Raw genomic sequence first — 18,490 nt, 5'->3', positions numbered from 1 at the left:
TTTTCCATGATGCAAATTAGGGAATGTATCTGTGTGGGTGACAGAGTTGAGAAACTTGTAGATATTAAGTGTTTCTCTGTGCATGTTTTGTCTGTCACATACAGTTTACAAGGAGAGGGATATGCGGGGAGATATGTCAAGGAGATACGAATCACACAGTAAGATTTCAGTCAGTTGATTGTACAGTGGACTGTATAGGTATATTTGTTGACCTGGAGGTGTTAAAAGAGTTTAAAAGGGAGTTTTGTTATCCAAATAATTCTGCCATCATTCTTCTGTCTGCGGCTTGTTTCAGATTCATATTTAAATGCAGTCTTTTTGAGGTGTGTAGATGCGCAGAAGTGTGCCATAGTGCTCTTGCATTATTTTCCGTGTAGTTATAGGGTAACAGACTATAAGGCATAGAAACTTCCTGTAAATGGGCATAAGAGATTAAAGCATTTTAAAAATGCTTGAAGTTTACATAAAAACACAAGATAATGATTATATTTACAATGTGCTTAACACTTACCTAGTGATTCTTCCATAATGCTATATCTAACAAAATGCAAGAGCATTAGCAGCATGTGAATTTTATTGACCTCATTTAAAACCAGTGGGGCCGGTCTGCAATTAAGCCTTCTGGTTTAACTTTGCTGTAGAGCAGACAGACTAAGCAGTTACAGACCTATTTTAATTCCTCTCAGAGTCGCTGAGTCAGAATATCTTTTGATCCCCCAAGCACACCAATCCAGGTAGTGTGAAATCTGGCATATATTTTATAGGTCAGATGTGTACATCTAGCACAGGTGGTAGGACTGTAAGGTACAAGACATGTGCTTGTACTGCTGTTTTCTACTGTATGTCTGAACAGAATATATGATTTTTAGATCCAGATCATTATTTTTTACAGACAACGTTAGAAATGGGCACCGTTTAATTTGCAAGGAGAATTTAATGTAAATGGCGTAGAATGTTTGTTTATCACTGGTCTCATTATTCTGGTCAAGTTTGCAGCAAATACAGACCCTATACTGGGAATACTGGGTGGGAGGCTTGAACACATTCTGGACGAAAGCCCCTCTATCACAAAGTACTTATTCATAGCTAGGTAAATTTAGAATAATCATATTTATCACATTCCAAATGTATGAAATATTAATGCGCTTTTTGTTTCAAAACTAGGTGCACTTCATCACTCCTTTATAAAATGAACAGATATTAGAACATTTCACTGCTCCAGATTTCCCCATGGGGCTCAATAAAGTACATATTACAGATACTATCTATCCCTTTATCTAATCCCCTTATCCTTTTCAAATCAAAAAAGCATGATGAATGCACTTGATATTTTTGGTTCATTTTGGGCTAAATCAGGAAGTCAAAGTATGACCTGGAATAGGAGCAGGCCTTGATCACAAGTATAAAATGAATGGCACCAACTAAGTTATACATCATTTCAGAGGTTGCTTTTATACTACACATTAACACTGTCAGCATATTGGCCTTTTCACGGCTAAAATATAATCTAAACAAAGGCACTAAACACACATACTCTAGATCCAGTCCTTTTAGTATTGATCCTGGTCAGTGTATAGATCTTCCTGATGGTGTTGGCTTGGATGGCCCATATATGAGTTTGAAATAGAACAGCTTAGGCTGATTTTTTTCTCTGGATCTTCTGAGATACTTTTAAAGGCAAAAGAACCCACTCACAGATTTCTTCTGAGTAAATACAGAATGTGGCATTAAGCGCCACACTGCAATTATTCTCTCAAGTGTAAAACATCCATCTGCTTCTGAAGCAAGTAATTGGCACTCTGTTGGTTTTGTTAGACGGATATTGAGAGACACATGTTAAGACAGGTTTGTCAGAGATACACTTGAGCAGATACATTACGTTAATTTAATCCAAGGAGAATTCTACTGTAGTCTAACCATAAGTAAAGCAGATTTACTCTTTGCTCTTTTTTTTTATATTTATGGTAACCTGGGCTCATTTGGGTAATGCTTCAATGCTTCATTTGGCTAAATTACTGATTTGGTAACTTGATAATCCATGATGTATCTGAAACCTATCCAGTGAACACTGGGCTGTTAACAATCCACCAATTCCACATTTTAATTCCTATAGAAATGTGATTTTGAGCAAAAAATTAAAATGGAAAAATAAATAAAAGAATCATTTCCTTGAATTTGAAGTTAATGTCAGGGTGAGGTGTAGGTGTAATCATTGCATTCTCTGTGTGTGTGAGACAGAGAGAGAGAGAGATGGATATTTGAGGAGGGGGAGGATTGAGCAGCATCCTTTTAATCTCCGAACCTCTCATTCTCTCTCTGTCTGTATTCTGCTCTCTGTCTATCACCCTCCGTCTAATCTTATACAGTGAGAGTGTAGGAGACTTTTTTTCCTTCATGGCTAGCTGCCATTGGCGAGGTTAGAAGCACTGTACCTGCTGAGCATTGGGTAAAGCACCGCAACGGAGAGTTTAATCGATTTTCAAATTAATTTTGGCCTTATTATTACCCAGTGGCTTCAAATAAATTTTCAGTGTTTGAGGTGATGCAAGGTTACGTTTAATATAAATATGATTCCTGATATCATGTGCCAGCCATAGAAAACTAGACTTCTTCTATTCACACTTCGTATCACCAGGCCCAATTTGCCCTGTGATATATTGAAACAAAACTGCAGCAGAATATCATTAGAATATCATTTCAATATTGTATTAATACCCCACATTAGGGCAGATCAAGGGTAAAATGTTACTCTTGTGTTCGGTTTCTGAGCTGCTGGCATGCACTCGCTCATTTTAAGTGAATGAAAGAAGCTGATTTGAGTGAATGTCATAACAGCACATTTAACAGCGCCTATTGATAGATATTCATTTGAACCTATTTTTTACAAGTATACTTCACTTTGCAAGATTACTGCCTGTGCTCATAAATCAGGAAAATATCAAGATTATACACTGCCGCAATTCCTTATTTTTGCACTTGCGATGTGGCCATGGACACAGAGACCGAGGCTGGGAAATTGGGATGAAATGTTATTGTTGTTTAAGCAGGTTATATCTCAATATCACCACATAGCACTAGATGGTGTCTAAAAGTGGTCTCATAAAACTAGTCAGAAATAGATGCCTCTTTTATGTGTTCCGCTTACAGTGCAGGTTTTTAACTATAAAGTTTAATTGTAGGGGCGATTTGCACAGCGTCATTTTAATTAGATGCTCATTATAACAGTGTGTGAGTTGAAATTGGTGAAATTATGCCATGCAGCAATTTGAACACAGCAGGTATTTAGCATGCGCATGTTAAAGTATAGTGTAGAGTTCTAGTGCCTTTTGAACCTAGTCTCTGATGACATTAAACATATAATCCACTTCCCCTAATGGAAGACCATGCCAACAAATGGCTGTAAAAAGTCTAAGGAAACTGCTCCGCCTTGGAGCCAGCTGTCAATCTCCATCCATCCATCCATCCAACCTCTCTTCTTGTCTCTCTGCCAATTTTACCGTCAGCCAATTCTCCACTTTGCTTGATGTCTATAAAATGTTTCTGTTTGCACTCTCCTGAGCTATACATGAATTATGTTCAATAGCTCCCCCTTCATCCATATGCATAATCCATTACCTTTCTTCATTTCATTAGCCTGTATACTCCATTCTCAACTCCACCCCCACCCACCCACCCTCTGTGGTCATCATGGGTGGTTGTGCCCATGTGTCTTGGTTGGGCGTCCAACACAGTGTCATGATCTCTGCGGTGTGCTAATAGTTGTGCAGGTTACAGTTGACTCTTGGCTGAGCTCCACTTAAAGGGGCGTGTTTCCCTTTAAGGATTAAAATGCAGTCTGCAGCCATGCAGGAACCTGCTGGAGGGGATGATGATGATGATGGGGGAAGGGCTGCTTGCTCCCTCTACATAAGAGCCTCTACTGTTCCTTTATATCTATATCTCGAGTATATCTATATCTAGTGTCATGACTAAATGCATACTCTATGACCTGGTAAATGTATGAAACATGACATTCTTGATAGAAGTATTTGCACAATAGTTGTTTTATTATCAACAAGAGGGATATTTATTGTCTAGCTATCTATGAACCATGGACTGCCAATGTTAGTTGCTGATTTAAACAGACATTTAAAATCATTTAGTTCTTGCTGATGTCCTGTCTGTGTTACACACTGTAATCATAGAAAAAACCCCAAAATGACCCATTTTTATAAAATGTAGAAATTTTTAACGCATAATGACGATGCCTCACCTGTACCTCAACACAAACCTTGCTTAAGAAATGATAAGAAAAGGGAAATCCCATTCATGGAGCATGCATGGTGTTTTTAATGGTCATACCATCATTATTAATGTAGTATCCCTTTATTACTATATTACCATGTCCAGATCAGAATAAATGATGGAGGTCATGACTGAATGTCATGTCTCAGAGAAGATGATAGTGGTTTACTGGAGGCTCTGGAGACGTCAGGGCACAAGCTCTGCTTAGGGACCTAAAACCAAGCATTTACAGTAAAATCAAGTGCATCATGTGGCATAGACAGTAAATATCCAGCAAGTTAAAGAGAGAGAGAGAGAAAATGAGAGTAAGAAAAAGGGAAAGTAAAATATTGAGAAGCAAAAGGAAAGGAGGAACATAGAGGAGAAAAGGACCAAGCAATAGTAGTAGCTGTAACAGAAAACTGGGGGTTTTAAGAGTATTTTTTTTTAATCACAGCTGGAAGTAAGGAGGGATGGAGAGATGGAGGGTTGTGGGAGGGAACTAATCCAGTGGATGAGGCGAGAAACAGTCGGAGGGGGATGCCTCATACAGAATCACTTCATTTCATCCTCTCAGCGGAGAGCTCTCTTTTTCCTTTTTTCCCCTTTTTATTCTACTACTTTTTTTTATTACAGTGCTTTTCTGGTGTGATACTCTGCCAGGATTGATTCAGTCTTTTTCTTTTCTCTAAGAACATCTCAGCATTTCATTGCTTGATTCTATTTTTTCAAACCAAATCCCTTCCAGGGTCATTGCTCAGCTGAGTGTCTTCGATGTGGATATGTGTGTGTGTGATGGAAGGTGAAGCGAGAACCAAGCACCTTGCTTTGCCCTTTGTTCAACTCCTGCTTGGACAAGATGCTGTTGCTCTTTCTGTCTTTGAACCGTTAAAGAATGCTACACTGAGGGGAGGAGCAGCCCAGCTTACAGCCCACTGAGCGAGAGAACAAGCGAACGTTCCTCTGCTATGAAACAAAACAATGGATATTAACCTGCAGTCACATCGCTTCTATCTCCCCCAGATCTTCTGTGACGCCAGCACTCAGGTCATTGAGTATAAGCTCAGGTAGGTTTGTCCTCTGTCCAGCTGTCCCTTGTGGCTGCACTGAGTTGTCGAAAGGAATTCTAATTGAGTGGTTATGATGAAAATAATGAGACTGGAGGTTGAGTTACGCTCTTCACTGTAGTGGGAAGGCTGTGGTGATGGGCAGTGGAAGCGTTGTTCATGAGATTAAAATGTACGACTATGGGTCTTTTGTTCTTGCTTGCTTTCTTCTCTGTTGATGTTTCCTCAGGATGCCTTGCGGGGCCACATCACTGACATTGTTACAATGGATGTCACTTAAGGAATGTGTTGAAATATTTTCAGCCCTTTGTTTGGCCTCACTCAGCTTTAACTTCATGTGCCAGCGTTTTCCATGTCAATTAAATGACAGCCTGGATAAGCACCGATCTTAGATGCAGCTCAGAGAGAGTGAGTGGTAAAATGTCAGTGAAGGTTTTTGAATATTATTCGTTCTGTGCTTATCAAAGTCAATTAGATGTATACAATTAAAGCTAATCCATAAATCACTGCTTAAATCCACATCCATCCGTTTCTCTACTCATTCATTGTTTCAGATTCATTTATCCTTCTAATCTCCTTCTTATTTTCCCCATTCAAGAGTTATAGATGAATTAAAGTCTCACTGCGTATTATTAAATTAATCAGATTTTATTGCTTTGATGGTCTGTGACCTTCCTACCAGGCATTATAAGAAGTTACTGTATACAAAGCTGCCACTGGATTTTGAACTTGACACTGTCAATGTTGCTTGGAGGCTCAACACTAATGTGCTTGGCTGAGTTTGTGTGTGTGTGTGTGTGTGCTCTGGTTTGGGGAAATAGTCCTTGCAGATCTGTTTGATTTGGACGTAGAAGTAGTAAGAATTGTTCATACAGTATGAGGATTGTATTTCTGGCTCTGACTCTGACTCCATGTCCTCTCAGAGATATTGTTTTAGCACATTCCACCAATCTAATCTACTAAAGATGCGTTGAAAGTTATGCAATTAAATTTTATTAGTTGGAGAAAGGTATGACATTTTATGTGTGCATAAAGAAAAGCCTGATTGTCCATAGGATGACAAAATGTCATTAAGGTAATCACTGTAGAGTTGCTTACATTCTGGTTGTGTTGCTGTAGTCGGGTTGTTTTTAGAAGTGGAGGTTTTGGGTTTGTGCTGCTTGTAACATAGTTGTGAGGTTTGTGGTCTTGATGTACAGACTGTTTCCACTGGCTGTTACTAAGATAATAGAGATCAGCTGGACTGAGTTAGCAGAGCACAGCTTCAGTATCAGGCTACAGATCCACTGGCTTACAGTGTGATCAATAATGAGGTTATTGGGTTAGATGGGGAAGGACAGAGGGAGAACAAGGAAAGGGTAAAGATAGAGGTGAAGGCCATTGGGTCGATGGACAGGAGGAAAATACTGTATTATGTAATTAAAGGGAAGCTGAATGAATAAGAGAAGAAAATGCAGAGAGAATGAATAATAAAGTGAAATAGAATTGCAAATTGAAAAAAGAGACGTGTGTGTGTGTGTGTGTCTGTAAGGGGGGCAATGTAAGGAACTGGATGCTACAGAAGCACTTTGTACCGCAGTAAGGATTCTGGCTACCATGGAGACGTAGTGCTTCCCAGCATCCCATAATAAAATTCCAAGGCTACATGGCAAACACGCCACAGGAAAGCACTCAATGTATCCTGTCTCCTCACATAGCGAGAGGCAAAGGGACCAACCGTAATGTGTTCTGATGCGTGTTCATTTCCGTGAGCTTTTTACGGATTTCTGCAAGGAAATAGAAGTCTGCAGGCTTTTTCTATTGAGTACTGAAATGCATTTACAAAATGAGTTAAATTATCTATCACTGTCTTAACCATTTCTCATATCAGAGGTGCCCAAGAAGATATAAAATCAGAGTAAGAAACATAAAACATAACTGACCGAAATCTTACATGCTTTAGGATATTTATACCATATGGTACTAGATTAGCTTGCTTCAAGGCTTCAGTGCTCACATGGACCATGGAAAACTTTGTCTGACACTGATTTGTGTCTGTCTTTATACAAATGAAATTTATTTAAAACAGGATGCCTCTAAGGTGTAGCATGGGATTGTCTTTACTCACGAATGGCTTCCAAAAATGTTTTTTTTAGTTTTATCAGAAACATCTTCGAGATCTGTAAAATGCTGGTGAACTCTAGCAGAAATAATGACAATATATATAACCCAAATTGTAAATTAGGCTTAATATAGTGAAACAAAGCCTAATATTGTAATATTGTATTTTTCTTTTTATTGTATTATTAAGCAATTTATTTGTGTTGTAATTAATGGCTACTATTGACCAATGAGATGCTGTCTTGGTTTAAAGGGTTGAAGAAAGCTGAATATAATGTCAGCTCTATGATTTGAACCCATCAAGGCTCTCAGATTTTCAGCTTTCCTACTCAAAGCCTCTTTTTCAAAGCTGACTGTTAATCCAAGGAAAAGAGGCTTAACGCAGTTTATACATGGTAATTAGGTTAAAATGCTGTTATAAGCGATTTATATTTTAAATCATATATGAATGTTGAAGATATTCATCCTGCTTGTCCAATCTGCTGTGCACACATCATCATGTGTTGTGTAGCCTCGTGTAGTGCTGCTAATTATTTACACACTTGTAGAAGTGGCCAGTGGTCATGCTTTCTTATTCTCCATATGGTGTAATCCATGGGATTATTACAAAGCCGTTGAAGATGTTTTGCATCGGGAAAAGTGCATTTTTCTCATTTGTAAAGGTCAGTGATTGTAACATGTCCAGCTTGTGTAGGCTGTAAGCAGATGATAGAAGCAGTCAGTGATGCCTTTAGAGGTCACAGTGTGTTTGCAGATTCTGCATTATTTTAGCACCTAGATGTATATAGATTGTGATGAAGAAAATAGAGAAATTTAAAGCACCTCACTGGCAGTGCTCAGACACAGAGAAGCCATGCATATGATATAAATGATGATTGCCCTCACTGATGGTGATCACTGAAAGCAGGAAACATTTTTCAATAGCTGGTTGTACTTAACTGGAGATGAAATGATTGTGATTATCCCAAAATGATCATGATTATTGTCACAAATGAAAAAGTTAACAATTATCGTGCAATGAACCGAGTTGCTATGGTTTGTATGTATTTTGTGCCTATCTTAACATTTTCTATTAAGATATAGTGCTTTCTAGTCTGTGCCACCAAACTGCTTTCCTGTACCCTGAGCAGTAAGCAGGAAATTAGCGGAGCAGAAACATTCCCGCTCTGTTGTGTATTCAGTGATGGATTGATTAGCTAGGTTTATTCAGTGTCCAGCTCAATATTGTTCAACCCAATACACAATCTTTGAATTTCAACAAGCTTATGTACCACAGCAATTCCTCATTTGATTGTTTCTATAACAGCACATTTCTGACTGTAGTGCAAACTGTAATTCAGATCTTAATTTATTAGTACACTCTTTTCATATTCTTCCTCATTCACAGGGACTTGTAGGGCAGACAGTCTGCATAAGCAAAGGCTTTTATTAATAATTATAAAACTTACAGAATAAAAGATTGACTTGTGGTGGAACTAACTTTTCTCGTGAAGATTCTACAATATTTAATGTATAGGTTTATATTAATGTGCTCGTTTTAATGTTAACCTTTAAGAGCTTGTTCCTAGGGAATGTATGATTGATGATAATGATGATAATGATGATGATGATGACTATTATTATTATTATTATTATTATTATTATTATTATTATTCCCATAATCTAAAGCTAATTACAATTACAGTATTTGCCAGAAACCCTTATCCAGACCAACTTACATTTATCTCCTTCAGGTAACTGAGCAGATGAGGGTTAAGGGTCTTGTTGCAGCTAGGCAGAGCTTGTATTTGAACTCACAACTTTCTGATCAGTCAGCCAAATATTTAACCATTAAATTACCACAATCCCAGCTAATAATACATGGATTAAAAAATGTGTTGCTATTTAACAACGTTTCGTTAAGTTTTCAGACATGGATGTTGACTTTTGCAGTTTCTTAGCACCTGTATTTTATTCTTATATTAACTTAAATAGAATATAAAGGAATGACTTTATAGCTTAAAAAAAGTCATTCTTTAATAATTACAGATTTATATATCATGTTCCCATATTGCTGGTGCTACACATATGATATGTGCTAGCCTGATATCTCTAGTTTCACAGGAAATAAATCTCTCATTTTATGTATTGATTTCATTTTATGTATTGAGGAAGGAATAAAACACGAACTGGCATACTGTTACAAGAAAATGATAATATTAAGTAGGTGTTGTGATGGGGCATCAGGCTAACTAGTTTCCTTCCATCCGCTGCTACAGTGTGATTAGACATTTTGAAACAGATTTATTTATGTGGGGGGAATCTCTCATACATTTGTTTTATATATGGTCTTGAACAATACCATGTAGAGCACATGATTATGATTATGACATAGACTATGATATTTAGGCACATGAGTTCTGGTAGTCTGTCAAAAACTACCATAGTCAGCAAGTGACACATTCGTTTCATGCCCATAAAATATGTCTCAGAGTGTTCTATTCATGATTGTTACTGATTCAAAAGAATTGGATTTTTTTAATTTCAAAAATTGTATCATTTCTATCCAAAAAACATCTCAGGCACTAAATGATTTCACAGGAATTTAAAATGTCAATGCTTTTTATTTTTGTAGTCCAGGCTTTCGAGTGCAGAAGCTTTTTCATCTTCTTGTTTCTTCACTGTCACCAAACCTCAAATGTGCAGGCCAGCAAGCTTCTTACATAACTCCATCCCCCAAAAAAGCCTGACTCATAATACTGACTGCAGTTCCTCGTCCTGGAAGGCTATTTTCTTTGGCAAGGCATTCTGCCACTTCTATCACAGAAACACTCAAACCTTTCAAAGGCCTAACTGTGTAGTTTTTACAGCCTCTAACCATGTAGTGTCTAGAAATGCTAACGATACCGCAAAGTTATTAAAGCTGCTGAACGCCGATAACTGATCCTGGGTTATTTTAGTTCGACTGTAGTTTATATTTGAATATAAGAGTCATTGCTTGGAGCGATGCGGTATTAATGGGAATAGTGAACTAATTGCTGCATGATGATGCACAATTTTATTAGAATTGTCATCACACAGGATTTTGGGCTGCTACAATACGGCTTATAAACTATACTCTGTAGTTCATGCATCCTATGCCCTGGTCTCTCAGTGGCCAGGGTCATAGTGAGTCCTGAACCTGTCTTGGGAACACTGGGCATGAGGTAGGAATATGCACTAGATGGGCACCATGAACACACATATTATCTCCTAGGGGCATTATAAAGTATTCAATCCACCTATTGGTCTGCTTTTAGGAGGAAAACAGAGAACCCAAAGTAAATGTGGAGAGACATAAGAAGCTCCACACAGACAGTAACCATTTACATTAACATTTACATTTCATTTACATTTCTGCCATTTGGCAGACACCCTTATACAAAGCGATGTACAAAAGTGCTTTGAAGTCTCTATCTATGAATACATTAACAAGGGTTCCATAGGTCACAGACTTAAAATACCATCAGCATAAAAACTGTGTTGGGAGGATTTTTTAAATGCATACAACAGTACATAAAGCAAACAGGGAAAATAAGAGCTAGGAGAGGTAGGTCTTCATTCATCATTTAAAGACGGCCAGTGACTCAGATGTACGGACATCTAGGGGAACATCAGCCCACCACCTCGGTGCCAGAACAGAAGAGTCTTGACATGTACCTACCTCTTACCCTGAGAGATGGCAGGACCAGTCAAGCAGTGCTAGTGGATCTGAGGGACCGAGGTGCAGCATGAGGAGTAATAAGAGCTTTCAGGTAAGAGGATGCTGGTCCATTCTTGGCTTTGTAGACAAGCATCAGTGTTTTGAATCTGATGAGTGCAGCTACCGGAAGCCAGTGGAGGAGCGCAGCAGTGGGGTGGTGTGGGAGAACTTAGGCAAGTTGAAAACAAGTCACACAGCTGCATTTTGGATCATTTGCAGTGGACGAATTGCATTCAGAGATAGACCTTCAGTCTTGAAATGACAAGAACAAGCATCTGAGCAGCCTGTGTGGATAAAAATAGCTGAATCCTTCTGAAGAAACCGTCATGAGCGTGTCACATTAGCAACATGAGGGGAAAAGGACAGTTGATTGTTCATGGTTACCTCAATGTTCAGTATCAACCTCTATGACTGTGAAGTGGCAACATTAACCCCAGCACCACCATGTCAAATGTAATATTCAATGCCATGTAATCATTATATAATTTAATCTGTAATTAAAACAATTCTTTAGACAAGCCACAGGGATTAAATTGTACACTGGAATGAATGTGGAATTTTCTGTTACAACTGTAACACAGACCATTATTTTGAAATGCTTTATAAATCATTTTAATGCAGAACACATTAATACAAACAAAGAATTAATAATATCAGGTATTTTTTTTTTAATTATATGATAATTGGTTTATTCTGGTCAGGTTTCTGATGGCTCTGGAGCCTATTCTAGAAACACTGGGTTCAAGACAAGAATACACCCTGCATGGGAGTTAAGTGTAGCAAGTCATTCAGGCTTGTTTTTGGAAGTTGGGAGGAAACTGGAGAATAAATCTGCACTGACACTCAGACTGCATGTGAATCTTCATATATACAGCAACCATCTGTGCCACCAATATAATATTTACGTATGTCGGTATTTCCTGTGGATGCATAAATTCCACCTACGCTCTTAGAAATAGGTTCTTATAGGATCTTCCTCAGAGTTGCATTTAAAATGTTTTTGGACAAGATAATTGTGGTTTAATACTTTTATTTCCACTTCAATGCTAATTTCCTAATGCTTAGACATTCGCCAGATGTGACGTGATGTGATGTGATGTGATAAGGGAAGACATTGCTATACAATGACACGATTACCTTTACAAAGAAATCTCATCAGCACTGCGTGGATGAATGCATCGTGTCATCATTAATTAAGCTGACAGTGCTGTGTCGGCTTCATTTCACCTTTGAAGTAACTTTACGTTATTAGATTTAAACAGATGGACTCAGACACCCTTGCAGACAATAAACATCTCCCTTATCATCATCTCAGAGTACATCATTTCTTGATAAAAATAGCCTCCCTGTGAATCACATGCTTTATCACAACTGCATGAGTCATTGTTCGGTGCAGTAGTGAATTGGATAACGACTGTTTTAAATTTCTCAGATTAGAAATCATGGTGTGGCATGATGATAAGAGGAAAGGGGTGACGGATTACTCTACAGGAAAAATGGTCAAACTGTGTTAAATCAGTGACTAGGTAGGAGGGGTTCATAACAGAGCCTCTCCTGATGATCCCAGATCACTGGGTTAATAATCATAAAGTAGGTGTGATAAACAAAAACGAACAACTGTAGTGCTCAGTCAGCTGTGAAGCTGATCAAGAAAAATATGCTTTCAGAACTTTTCAGACATCATAGGCATAAACTCTGTATACACACACACACACACACACACAAGCAGTCTACATTATCAAGCATTGTACTGTATATTTACTGTAATAACAGAACATGGCTGTAGAGTGTCTGATCAAGGCCTCACTGTGCACATTAACACCAACACAAGGTTGTGCATTGTGCTCTCTATTTAGTTAGGGATGATTCCAAATGCACCCCCCAAATTGTTCTGTCACTAAGAAATAAAAACACAATGGAGAGACAGAAAGTCAAGAAGTGTTGCCAGGTCCACCTTCTTCAGCAGACTTGGGACTGCTTTTGAATTATATCTATTGATTAGCCCCAAAGTCCTAGGACTAACTGACAGCTTCAGACTCACGTTTCTCTCTCTCTCTCTCTCTCTCTCTCTCTTCCTCTCACTGACAATATAGGATAAATTGCAAACTAATCCCATCACAAATCACAGAAAATCCCATGACACCTAATTGAAATGATGTACACATCTTTTCTGTGTTCTATTGACCATGTCTGTTTCTTCATCCTATTGTCAGTGTGTCAGTGATTTTTTTCTACTCATATTAGATTAGATTAGATTCAACTTTATTGTCACTGCACATGTGAGTACAAGGCAACGAAATACAGCATCTAACCAGAAGTGCATTTTCGCAGTGCAAATAATTAGCATATATAATCAGTATATAAACAATAAATAATATATACTCATATACTCATATATACTACTGAAAACTACAGATTTTTCTTAGAATTAATTCTTTTTCTATTATCTTTGTGTCTTAAACAGAAGGAAAGTTGGGACATTTTATAATAGAGAAATAAAAAGGGAGTAATAAAAAAAAAATCATTTTCAAAAATTCCATTCCAACAGGTTTTCCCAAGCTGCCTCAGATAACACAAACCTATTTAGGATGAATTTAGGTTAAAGATTACTTAGGGAAACTGTTTTGGTAATGGAATTTGCATGATGTTTGTAAGTATTAACCAAGCAAATGACAGAGTTAGTCATATTATTGGAGCTGCAGAGTATAGTGTTTATAGTGTCGGGGTTGGCATATTTTCAGTTTTCATCTATTGGCCTACATTTTGAAGCCTAGTAATCATTGTTTTCAGGTCACAAACATATTATACTTTAAATAGACTACAAACATTCAGTGTGAAGTTTTGCTTCTTGCAGATCTTAGATCTATGTGTGAGATATCTGGTTTTTGATTCTGGTTTTGGTTATTGACTCAGATCCAGTCTGTTTGCTGATTACTTGACGTTTTTGCATGTTGTTTATATTACAGGTTTGGAATTGCCCTTTGGATTGTGTACCTCTAGTGATTTCTTGAACAAAATCCTGCATTTGTATCCAGTTAACTGTCTTTAGCTTCATAGCTTTATATCCAGCATGTAGGACACCAGACAATAGAAAGGGTGTAGAGATATTAAATATGCAGTTCTGGGGAAAGTGCGAAGAAGAGGTGATGATGGGGAGATGAGATGTGTGCACTGAAATACAGCTGAATTATCCATGAGAGGTGCAGAGATGTGGCTGAGGCAGCCTGAGATCTTTACGGGAACAGACAGTCTGCCTCACACAGCCTCAATCCATCTATACATACACACACACATCATTCAGTACTGACAGCCTGTCTGCATGCACACACACACAAACACACAGAACTCGGGCTACGTTTAGATTTGCATGTGATTTTTAAGAGAATGTCAGTGATCTGAAATACACCCTAAAGACATCATGTGAGTTTTGTATTAAAGGCACTTCAGACCTCATATGTTATGTTACAGAAAAGCTCTGTACAGTCCTGGCACATATATTGTATAAAATCCATACAATCAGATTTAATTATTAAAATTCATGGATTTGTTCTTATGTTAAAAATAAGGCACAAGTCAGGATTTATAAAACCGGTAACTGATCTGAAAATGTTCTTAAACCACTGCAAACGGAAAAGGATTGCACTTTTTGTGCTCATGCAGTGGTGTAGGAGGGCAGGAGAGGGCTTCCACAAACAGGAAAGATTCAGGATCATAAAGGCTATTTAAATATCTGTTTTACATTTCTGGCATTTGGCAGACACTCTTAGCAAGAGCAACTTACAATATATCTTATTTTTTCTACAACTGAGCATGTGAGGGTTAAGGGCTTTGGTCAGGGGCTCAGTAGTGGCAGCTTGGGATTCAAACTCACAACCTTCTGATCCATAGGCCAACACCTTAAATAGTAAGCTACCACATCACACAGCTTCTGCATTGAGAGCCAGGATAATGAAATATATATTTTTTTCTTATGTTGTTGAGGAATACTCCAATGCCAGTGTTTTTTAATTTTTGGTGTTTCAGTGTTTGTGTGTGTTTGTATGTATTGTCCTTTTCTAAGCTTTTGTATATAAGCTTTTGTATATAGGTTGTTCCCAGAACTTATTTCCATATATTACTATTTATGTTATGCCTTTTTGTGTGTGTGTGTGTGTCTCACTCTCTTTCTCTCTGTCTTTGTGTGTGTGTGTGAGTGAGTGTGTGTGTGTGTGTGTCTCACTTTCTGGCTTTCGTCACTTCCTTTAAATTGCCAGGAATTTCTCTCAGTATTGCCCACAGCAAACAAATTTGGGAAACTAAATTAAACATGGCCAGTTTAGAGAAGGAGAGCTGCTAATGTGCCGTGACTGCTGCATTAGGCTAAAAGTCTTAATGTAATTATTTATAATTAGGCTTTCTGGTGAGTGTTCAGTTCCCAGTCAGGTTTTTTTCTCAAAAAGGAAGAGGACTGCGAATCAAATTCTTTCAAGAAATTATTATTAATTTAACTAAATAATTAGTTATTTAGGTATTTTTCACTTATTGAATGTGTTTCTTTGAACTAACATGCAGACTTGTTAAATCTGGGACATTTTTAAAGCACTGCTACATTCACTGTAGGACTGTAAGAATGCAGACTAAAAGAAAGAATGCAAAAAAATAAAAATAAAAATTATAGTCCAAAAATAAACCTATAGTTGAATAAGTATGGATTGTTTATTGCTCTAGCCAAAATTTCTCAAGGCTCCTTTTCCTCTTCCTGTCATTCCCCTCACGTTCACAGTCCATTTTAGGAGCCAAGAGCCTCTGTTTGTTTTTCTCATTTCAGTGCAAAATTCGTATCAGTGCTTATTCCTCCTTCACTTCTCCCCATTCCCCTCCCTCTCTCCTGCTCTTTCTTCATCTATGTCCTTCTCATGCTTTCTCCCTTCCTTCTATCACAAAGACAATGGCCTTGTCAGAAAGTTCACTGTTACATGGACATATCTGTGAACTTTAGCCAATAGATCCTTGTTTTATTTTGCTGAATGGGACTGCAGAGAAATGGAAAATTAAAAGCAGTCATTACAGACCACTTCAGGAAGGCCTGAATCACATTTAACCAAGTGGTTATACACTATAAGGTGGGAAAATGCATGTGGTACAGACTGTACTGTGTTAATAAAATGGCTTCAAAGTCCAGAGCAGCATGTAGCAGATGTAGCTTGTGTATAAGTATATATTTACATTGATCTGTATATGATCTGTATGATCTGTATGTAAGTATATATTTACATTGATCATACACTCTGTAGCTTTTTTCCTGCAACAAATACAAAATAAGTAAAATATTAATTATTAAAACATTTAAATATATTATCAGTTACTATGTGTGACCTCCTGTCCAAAAATGAAAGAATAATGACCAACTGACCATTCATGTTTTACTTGTGTTATCAGTATCAAACTATGGATATGGTGGACCATTGCTCACATGGAAAATGGACCGTTGCTCACAGGATTCATCTCTGTGACACTTGAGTATTTTTGGATTTTGAAAAGACAACAATGTTCTCTAGATTCGATAAATGTCATCTAACGTCCAGGACAAGAATAGCAAAATAATGACTGGCCACCTTTTGACCAAAATAACAGTAATAATTCATTACAATATTCATTCACTCACTTGCTGTTGCTTAACACATTATGCTTCCTTTGCTGCTAAAAATGATTAACAATGACAGTGACAAACTATGGAAATGAATCAGTCTGTCATTCAAAGTCAAAGTACATAATATTGCTTTGAAATTACAGTAGAGTCTTTCTAAATTGCACCATCTATTGCCTCGCATCAGAAATACATAAAACATAATTCCCCAATAGTGGATAGGGTTTGGGGAAAAAAAATTAATGGTCAGAGAGAGGGAAAACTAGGGCTAGGAAATCCCACCAGTCTCCTCAGGCAATTCACACCCTGATCATACCAATGATGTTAGACTGGGTCTGTGTTCACATTCAGATTTATAATGGAAAGCATTTGGAACAATGTTGTGTCTACTGTATGTGTCATGGGACCTTTGTTTCTTCCTGTCCACTTCCTGGATCACCTCTCCCTTTGGCTTCTGGTGAATTAAGCACCGGGTTGCAATGACTGCTTAAAGTATGAGTGTAATTTTAGGGAAATGCACCTGAATGATGATAGACTCTTATGATGTCTCATCATGTACCTATCATGTCCCTTTTTTTCTTTTATTGTAGTGAGCAGAGTATTTGCCAGGCCCGTGCCTCTGTGATGGTCTATGATGACACCAGCAAGAAATGGGTGCCCATCAAACCAGGCCAACAAGGCTTCAGTCGCATCAATATCTACCACAACACTGCCAACAACACCTTCCGTGTGGTGGGGGTCAAACTGCAGGATCAGCAGGTGAGTTCCTCTATTTCACATGCTTGAGTTCCATTTAATTCAATTTGGCACTTTGTATGGCGCTTTTAAAAATAGACATTGTCACATAGCAACTTTACAGAAATCTGATTGTAGAAGTATGAAATGATGTTCAGTCCCTGTGATGAGCACAGAACAGTCTTTATTATTACATTTACATTCTGGCATGGGGCAGACGCTATCCAGAGTGAAATATGAGAGTGCTTTGATGTCTCTATCAATGAATACATTAAATCTGGTTCAGTAGGTCACAGACTTAGCATACCATCAGCCTAAAAACTTGGGAGGTGTTAGGAGTTTTTTTAATCTACATATGACATACAAAATAAGAGCTAGTTTAAGTGTTTCAGCAAGAGGTAGGTCTTAATCAGTCATTTGAAGACAGAGTGACTCGGCTGTACGGACATCTAGGGGAAGTTCATTCCAAGTTCATCTCTGAGAACATGAACCTGATCAGGATAAAGCAGTTGAGTGAGTGAGTATATAGGGTCTACATTGCTGCTCATTAACGATATGAATTATTGTTTATTCTTTAAACACAATTACACAACTACATTAATAAACTGATGATAAAACACATTGTTAGAACTCTGATCTGTGGAGTGTAACCAGATTCACGATCCGATTTCTCACGGCCACTGACCTTTCACTTCTTTTTCAGGTTGTCATTAACTACTCTATTGTAAAGGGGCTGAAGTATAATCAGGCCACGCCTACATTTCACCAATGGCGTGATGCCAGGCAGGTGTATGGACTCAACTTTGCCAGTAAGGAGGAGGCCACCACCTTCTCCAACGCCATGCTGTTTGCCCTCAATGTGCTCAGCACCCAGGATGGAGGTGAGCCTACACACAGGATTACATCATATTGCTTTCATAGTTTCATTAAGTAGGACATGCTCCTTGATTTGGTAGTTCTGAAACAGCATTTCTTTCA

General features: G+C 37.9%; 1 protein-coding gene across 2 annotated transcripts in view; it reads left to right on the top strand.

Moving 5' to 3' along the window:
- evlb (Enah/Vasp-like b) overlaps positions 1–18,490 on the top strand; it is a 35,294-nt gene that overhangs the window by 4,420 nt on the left and 12,384 nt on the right. Inside the window, exons 1-3 of one of the 2 annotated variants that reach the window (XM_058379000.1) lie at positions 4,909–5,330; positions 17,368–17,536; positions 18,216–18,393. In XM_058379000.1, coding sequence (XP_058234983.1) covers positions 5,245–5,330; positions 17,368–17,536; positions 18,216–18,393 — 433 coding nt within the window. In that variant the 5' untranslated portion in view covers positions 4,909–5,244. Of the gene's footprint in view, positions 1–4,908; positions 5,331–17,367; positions 17,537–18,215; positions 18,394–18,490 lie in introns of those variants that run through there. The other variant, XM_058379001.1, reaches the window with a different exon arrangement.

The sequence above is a fragment of the Hemibagrus wyckioides genome, linkage group LG25, assembly GCF_019097595.1.
Source record: "Hemibagrus wyckioides isolate EC202008001 linkage group LG25, SWU_Hwy_1.0, whole genome shotgun sequence".
NCBI classification, from domain to species: domain Eukaryota; kingdom Metazoa; phylum Chordata; class Actinopteri; order Siluriformes; family Bagridae; genus Hemibagrus; species Hemibagrus wyckioides.
This window is presented reverse-complemented; position numbering and strand designations above follow the sequence as displayed.